The sequence below is a fragment of the Folsomia candida genome, unplaced genomic scaffold (genome assembly GCF_002217175.1).
Source record: "Folsomia candida strain VU population unplaced genomic scaffold, ASM221717v1 Fcan01_Sc019, whole genome shotgun sequence".
NCBI lineage: Eukaryota > Metazoa > Arthropoda > Collembola > Entomobryomorpha > Isotomidae > Folsomia > Folsomia candida.
In genome coordinates, this window is record NW_019091211.1 from 3,136,976 (window position 1) to 3,145,800 (window position 8,825).

Sequence of the window (8,825 nt, forward strand, 5' to 3'; positions counted from 1 at the left end):
ATGGTGGTTATCTGGGGGGGTCATCCGATGGTGGTTATCTGGGGGGTTATCCGATGGTGGTTATCTGGGAGCGTTATCCGATGGTGGTTATCTGGGAGCGTTATCCGATGGTGGTTATCTGGGAGCGTTATCCGATGGTGGTTATCTGGGGGGGTTATCCGATGGTGGTTATCTGGGGGGTTATCCGATGGTGGTTATAGTAAAACTAAAGTGAAGTGGAGGTCAGTTACGGTATGCAGGATTGGCCACTTTGGTTGAAAGTAAAGTAAAACTAAAGTAAAGTGGAAGTCAGTGGGATTGGTCATGTGTCATGTTACTTTAAGTACAGTAAAGTAGAAGGCAGTCACTGATTAACCACTGTACTTCGCAACGAAGTGACCAGTTATGTATACCCGTAACGGCCGTGACTGACTTCCACTTCACTTCAATGGCATTTCGCAGTGATGAAGATGACCACTACTAGACAACCACTTTCAGATAACTGCCATTAGACAACCACGCAGATATATAGCCAAGACAACCACGGTTAGACAACCAGCTCAAGATAACCACCATGTGACATTAAATTTATTTTGAATTTTCGCGCTATTCGAAACTTAACTTTCTCCACTCTCACTTCCGTTGCGGAACATTTAGTTTTACTTCGTTGCCGACATACATTTACAGCTTATAATTCTCGCTCGCCCGGCGGGAGACGGGCTTATACGCTAGTAATTATATAAAGCAAGGCAATAAAGTTTCCTCATTATACTTTCATATGAAAAATGAGATTAGCTTTTACAATTTTTTGACAGCATTCATAGATATGTACATACTTGGTCATTGATACGTACCAGTACCAATTAAGCATATGTATGCTCGTATCTTTAGTTAAAAAGTTAACTCGATCGACCACGTTGTGCAAATACATTTCAATTATTTAATTATTGACACATCTTCAAGTCAAGATTTACACATTTACTTAAGTAGCTGTTGAAGTATGGTAAACTGCTCACCATGGAAAGTCAGTTCGCATTCATAATAAGTAATTAACAGCACTCTTCATCATCAAGTTGTTTATTATTATATAATTTTTGTACAAGACCGTTTTCGAGGAATTTATTTATTACGAGCCAATGCCTTGTTACATATGTAAGCAGCCTGATTTTTCTTGGATATCATTAAGCAGATGTATGTGCATCTACTTAATACATAGTCTGACAAGTAAAAATGTATTTAATGTACATTTATGAAAGGTTTGTAATTACTTGTCATCACGCTAATTTTTGCTTCCCCACATTCTACAAGTTGTAATTTATATATACGAAAAGGCTGACATAAATTTTTACTTTAAATAGATACATAAATGTTAAAAGTACTTATTTAAATAATAATTTACAATTTATACAAGTTTCCCAATAAACGGAATCCATAATATTTTTTCCATCAGGTCAGAATTTAATTCCCGTTTAAGACAAAATAAACCCGATGAGTTAAGATCTTTAGTCAGCCTCCATCGTGTTTCCAATCTGTCTTGGATTTTTAATTTGTCCCCTCGCACCATTTATTTGAACGCGATGCCCAATGAATTCGAACGGCATTCCGGTCACTTTTTCAACCTGACAGGACACATTGTCCCCCACGATAGGAATGGTTCCAAGAACGTTGCTGAAATACATATATATATACAAATACAAATACCATGTGTAAAATATGAGCATAAATTATGTTAAATATTTATATCTTTAAAAATTACAATATGTTTTAAACCGTTTAATCATGGGCGTACTCACGTCAACTATCGTATGTACATGCATCTCAAAAATTGGAAATATCAGCATAACTTACGAAGTTTGCGAAATTTACGAGATTTCACCCAATTTAGACGTATGATTTTTTTCGCAAATTTACCGAGCATGTTTTTAAGTATTTCGCAAATATAAAAGAATTGTTTGTATCGATTAACAAAGTTTGGGTAATCATATTTCGCGAATTCCCTCACGACAAAAATTTTGCGAGCTTAACAAGCTGTCTGAATGAGTTGCGATGCGACATATTTTAGACGTTGTCGTGAGTACACACTCTAAACAAAATTGAGTAAAAAAGAGGATGACACAACAGTCGAGGTAAAATTTGTCCAAAATTGAGTAAAATTTGCCCAACGTTGTGCGAACAAGGTGCATCATCATCATAATTTTACTCAATGTTGGACAAATTTTACCTCGACTGTTGTGTCATCCTCTTTTTTACTCAAGGTTGGGCAAATTTAGTACAACTTTTTTTTAGAGTGCACCCAAAATTAAAAAAAACTAACATGGTATCGAAATATATGTCCGAGTTGATAATCCCGGACGAGTTTGCGATCATGTGGGTGACCCAGCCGTCCCGTCGCCCTTGCGACGTGCCCTCTCCAACGAACGCCCTCCCCACCATTTCCGGAAGTGGGGGATATCCCACGGATTTGGTTATCTTCTCCTTTCCCATTCTTTTATGCGCGTAGGCAGTCGTGCTTAAAATTGGGGGTGGTGGCAATTCCTATTAATTCAAAGTTTCAAACGACGAATACATACATACATATTGGCTTAAATTTTGACCAGAACAAGTCATTTAAAATTTAGTAATGCAGCAGGTCAACTAAGCAAATAAATTGCTATATTAAATCGGATATTTCTTAGAAATTCGCAAATTCGTATCGCATTGACATAATTTTGAAGAAAAGATCCGTACTAATACTATCCTTGGAGATAAACAAGTTTACAAATGAATTTACAAGCCAAAATTTTTTTGCAAACTTTGCTAATTCGTAATACGTATGTAAATACTTCTAATTTACCATACCTGTGGTAACGAAGGCGTGCTAAAATCGGCGGCATTAGTAAAGGTTGTAGGTACTAAGGGTACATGGTTCGGGTAAGGACCGCTCACAAGGTGACCATCGTCTCGTACTGATTGTGGTGGTGGAGGAGGATAAGACGCCTCTACAACAAAGGACTGTCGGGGATTCCCTACATATCCAATTCCGGGATGATATATGTAATCTTCTCGTCCCGATCCGGGGGCTGGTGGTAGCAATGGAGGTCCAGGACCAGATGTGGGCTGGCCAAGTTGAAAATCTAATAAAATTACGAAAAGGATCTGTATAAGATAAACGACAATTACTGAATTTTACCTGCTTACCATAATTAAAGTTATTTGACATGATCCCGCAATTTGGAGTTTTTTCTCCCTGTTTCTGTAATTTCCAGTAAGATTGTTAGTAGTTGTGAATAATGGCAAAAAATAATCTGTCCAATAATTTATTTATTTAAATAGCAATCTAAAAAATTATTATGCTTTATGAAATTGACTTGTTCTTGGATTAAAGGGTTTAGTATATTTATAGTATTAATTAGTTTGACAGTTATGTAGATTTTCTTAACCTAGAAAAATACGTACGTAAAAGGATGTGTAATAATGTACATACCAGAAACAGCAGGTTTTAAGGATTTTTGTAATGAATGTATTGCACAATATTGTATGTAAAAAGGGTAAAAAGGGATTCTCCGACTATTTCCCGAATCAACTTCTCCCCAGTGAAGTGCATTACGGTGAAACCGAGTTCCATGTGGGACAAAAAGTTGAATGTCACTCAAATGTGGTTGAAAGTTGAAGCTGAAAGTATGTATGTACATAGGGTAGACAATAATGGTACTATGGAAGACAAAGGATACAATTCATATGAAACGCATTGTTGCATTACAAATGTACATAGGTATACATATGTACATATCCTGTTAAGATTTCGGTAGAATTTATATATTTATACTCCAGACTAGTACTGATTTGATAATAATTTCCCAATGGACTGGTACACTTGCAGTAATAATTTCATACAATTGTTACCGGTGGAGGGGCTAAGCAATTCTACCGCATGGTAACACCGCGTGGTAATATTTTGTCTTCTGAGAATGGCAAATTTCATCCATCGGAATATTTGTATTACCAAATCGTTCGTTGGCATTGTAGGCTGAGTAGGATTTATCCTCTGTATATGTACATGTTACCCTTCGGTAAGTAAATTATTACCGAAGCGGTAGAACTGAATAGCACTTCCGCCGGTAACAATCATATCATAAAATTATGGAGTGGTTAGTGGGTAATAAATCTTTCATAACCGTAACGCTCGTTATTAGCTCACCCTGCGTAGCATGAGAGCTATTGAATTCCTCTTGTCCGTCTGTCCGTCCGTCTGTCTGTCTGTTCACGAGTTTTTTTGCATCAATTGATGCTAATTAATAAGTCCCACGACCATTTTAACCCTAATTTGTAGCACAATTGGTATCAAACAATTGGTGCGAAATAATTAGAGGAATCGATGTATTCCGCACCAATGGTTAGGATGAACTGAAAGTTCTAGTTAGCCTTGGCTGACATATCTTAACCTCGAAATCGTGTCAAAATTTAGTCCCAATTTTAACCATTTCGGCTGCACAATTGGTGCAACATTAGATCAAATTTCTGTTATCCCCCGTTTATTCTCTACCATTGGTGCAGAATTATATGAAAAGTATGTATCCATTTTGTCCGTTTATTTTGCACCTTTGGTGCAAAAGTATATCCTAATCATTATTCCAGGGTGAGCTACTTCTAACGTTTCTACGGTTTATTCAATATCAATACCAGTTGCCTATAAGCTGATATGTAAATACCTACATAACTTCACTATGATAAATTCCTACTTGTTATGCTGGTGATAAAACAGTTGACCAGTAGTTGCTTTAATATCTTATAGCTTACAAAAGGTTGACGCTCATGGCTTTTCCATGTCGACTAAACTTTATGTCTTTAAAGGTAATGCGTCAAAATATGAAAATGAGGTTATGCGTCATAATACGCATCAATATACACCTCGGATCGGAATATGTACATATGTAGACCAAAGTGAGAATAATGCTTTCATCTCCCATTTTTCAGTAACCTTTATGTCTCGTGTTTTTTTATAGTTTGGCTTATGGGTTTTTCATGTTGAATAAACTTGATGCCTCTTACGTAAAACTATAAAAGTGAGGTGACACGCCATAATAATTTGATTATGTACACATACCCAGTCACCGGAATAAACCAAAGTTAGACAAATTCGTTCATTTTCAATTGTGCAGGACAGTGTCGAACCTTTTGACGGTTTGGTTTGGTTCATTGTCCAGGTCATGTGCATTGTTAGTAACCTGATAGCAGTGTGGCCCCCCTGCTGATGTTGAAACTTTCCACGGCAAGAGCAAGAGTGACAGTACTCATTTAAAAAATTAACTCCAGTTTGCCAGGTAGTCCTACTTTTTAAAGATTGTCCGAAATCATTTAAATTTGAAAATTTTTTACTTTCCCACGCAATTTCAGATATACCGTTATTGTTAATTAATCATGCTTCAAAGTTGAATGTAAAACAGAAACATTAATAATTTTGTTCTTAAAAAGATCCAAAATTTCCTGAAGAAACATGAACGACGTTGGACTGATAAAATTTCACATTAAATAAACTAACTCGTGAAAATTTAAAATTCTGAAAGTTTCCTACGACATGTGAGTTTCCCTTGTGCAGAAAATTCGTTGAACAAAATAAAACTGGTGTTTTAATTCAAACTGGTTCATGAGTTAGTCAGATTGGTTAAAATTTCCGAATTAAAATTGATTTCTTCAACTTTTAGTTGTTCTAATCATTTTAAGCCACAATGTATGACAATCGCGTGATAACTTCAAAAGTTATAGGGGTTTGAAATCAGTCAAAATTCGAGATATTTTAGTTTTATTTCCCGTGAAATGTGTGAAACTCCAACCGCAGGGAGAGAATTACTCGTAGTATAAATATTTCTATGAAATAAAACTATTTCTATGGTATAGGGAACTTTGGGAAAATCGGAAAAATCTCGAAATTTTCGAAACTTATAATGCGTAGAATTTTCCAAGATATGCATATAATGTGTGCTCGGATTCAAATTAGTTTTAAAATTTGAAAAATGATAAAAAAATTGAGCTGAACTACATACTATCCCCGGACAGACGACATATCTATGCGCTCACAATATGTGACAATTTGTTTAAAAAATTGTCATTTGACGTTGAAATTTTACACTTTAAAAATACAATTTCGATTATTTTGTAGTTTATCAATGATATAATTAACTAAAAAATTAGTTTGATAAGCTTAAACTTTAGTGTAAAATTTAATAGGAAAATTTAAATACAAATTTTTAAAATGCCATCCTTATATCAAGTAAAGTTTCATTACTTTTATTAATTATCTAGCTGGAAGAACTAGGGCAAATCTTTCTGCTAATTTGGTTAAAAATGTCACTACACAATTCTCGTTTGACGTTGAAATCCAGCAATTTTAAAACTAAATAGAAGCACATTAATATACGCTGTACACGATATCATCCATACCTGCAATCCGTCCGGTGATGATTTGTTACCATTTTGCTAATAGTATTGACTAAATCAAATGATTGCAATTTGTCAGAATATAAAATAATTGACAGTTTTATGTGAAATGGTTTCAAATTATATGGGCAATATTAATGGTTATTTGTTAGTTACTTAAAATTGGGGAAAAGAATGACAGAATGTTTGTTATAAGATGGCTGGTTGACGTATATTATATCGATAAAAAACTATATTGCATAAAGTGGAAATCAACGTAAGTGTTGGTGCCCAAATAGGATTTGCATAAATGAGTAATTTCGTAAAAAAATTTAGCTTAATAAATATTTCAAAAATTGCAATTTATTCAATTTTCATTTGGTTAACGTTTCAGTCGGCAGGAATCTGAAGATTCAGTCAAAAATGATGTGACTTTTGAACATTGTCTTTCCAACCTAAGGTAGATCTTATTACGCTCAGTTACGCACAAATATCGGAATTTTTCGTAAAATTATAAGTTTTTGAAAAATATTTCCATGTTTGACAAAATTGACCAAACCACCCACGATTAAAATTATGTTAGACCCCATTCCTCATCTATAACATCAGTAATTTTTCAAAATGTGGCAAATTTTAAATTTGTAATAATTTCAGAAAATTTAAAAGTAGTTGACACATTGTTGAAGGGATTTAAATTTATGGAGGAGGAATTTTACCCGAAAATAATGGCTACTTTATACCTCGTGTCTATCACGGATCTCTGCAAATTTTAAGATCCGCAGCTGTACTTCTGATTAATTGTTATACGACAAGGCATGATTACCAAGTACGCATTGTAGATTAAAATTTTTGACCATGTGGAAGACAGTGTCTCCTATTTATGTACGCGATAAATTTCATACTTCGCTAAATATTTTCTTAGTAGGTTTATAACACCAAAAACCTTGGCGTGACCCATCTGATTATTTTTTTAAGAATAGAATTTGTCTAATTTTTTTTATTGGCACACAAATTTCTCAATTTATAATCAAATATTTTATTTTATTAAATATTTATCGCATTTTTTACAATAGCAGAAATCACTCCGTAAGTTTTTCAATGATAAAGAAGGAAAATACGGATTATGGATTAAATATGGATTAAATATGGATAAAGAAGGAAAATGATTTTAAAATACAATCATCGCAACTTTACTTGCGGTAATACGTTAAAATTAAAATCTTGCCAAAATCAAGGTATAAATTGCAACTGTCGTACTCTTCCCGAAAATAGGAATTCACAAATCATTTCATAGTTAATTCGTGAAAAAGATGAAATTTCAGTCAAGGTCGATCAGATTTACGAAATAAAAGTCTGTCCAGCTTATTTTCGGATTTAATAGTTCTCTGTTCGAAATTAGTTAACCTTGACTACCCCTAATATTTGACCTTATTGCATTCCAGTTAAATTGTTTTTGTGCATTTTTGTGCACTTTTCTGGATTTTTGGTGGGTGTTATTAAACGCATAACAACATTTTTATGCACTAATTTTGTGCAGGTGTTTTTAAACATAAGAAACACTGATTTTAAACTATTTATATTTATTAAAAATTCGCACATAATTTAAGCCACATCTATATTTTCTCAACTGTAGATTTCACGCCAAAATCGCATTTTTTTAGGGTCGTAAGGAAAAAGATTGATGCGAAAGATAATATGTAAGATAATGATTGCAAGTTGAAAGAATTTGTGGCAAAACTGGTAAGCAAATGTTACTAAAACCAGTTTCACGTACTTTTTCCACTACTTGCGCAAACCCTATAAAAATTAGTCTAAACTTTCTAATTGGAAAGATAACGAAAATTTTATAACAAATGTGTTTGCTTGATGCCAAAAATTAATTTCTTGTAATTTGAAGCGAAGCGAATAATTTATAAGAAGATGGATCAACAAATTTGTTGGGATGTACAGTTTCCCTGAAAACTTCTGGCGAAATGAATTCCTAGGAGAATTGAGAAGCTGTCGTGAGTATGCCCATTATAAAAATTTGGGAATAATTTGCTCTGCACATTATTCGCCCGCTTGTATTTTCTACACAGCAAAATAAAGAAAATTTGTAATTTGATAAAAAATTGCATTCTTTGAAATGGATTGGTGAGTCAGATTCTGATTTTCTGTAATTTACAAGTTGGCCAATTGTAAAATCTGAATTTTGTAGAAAGTTGGTGAGAGAAACCACAAGAAGGCGAATTTCTGAATGCAAAATTCGGTCTACATGCAATTCCAATTAGCTTTAATTCGAGATCAAGAAATTTGCACTCGAACATATTATAACTTTCATTAACAAATCGCCAGGGCCTGATGGAATTAGCAATGAGTTGCTTAAAAATCTGCCTGATGCCGGAATTGACATAATATTGACTCTCTTAAATAAGATCTTGCAAACGGAAGAGGTACCAATGGAATGGGCTGAG

At 34.1% G+C, this 8,825-nt stretch overlaps 1 protein-coding gene across 1 annotated transcript; it reads right to left on the bottom strand.

The window, feature by feature from the left end:
- Positions 1–1,040: 1,040 nt before the first annotated feature.
- On the bottom strand, positions 1,041–3,446 carry LOC110857758. The gene is made up of 5 exons (XM_022106370.2): positions 3,415–3,446; positions 3,157–3,211; positions 2,818–3,092; positions 2,294–2,514; positions 1,041–1,647 (listed from the first exon to the last, which is right to left on the bottom strand). Exons 2-5 carry the CDS (start codon positions 3,176–3,178, stop codon positions 1,482–1,484), a joined length of 684 nt encoding a protein of 227 aa, XP_021962062.1. The 5' UTR covers positions 3,179–3,211; positions 3,415–3,446; the 3' UTR covers positions 1,041–1,481.
- Between the last annotated feature and the right edge of the window lie 5,379 nt (positions 3,447–8,825).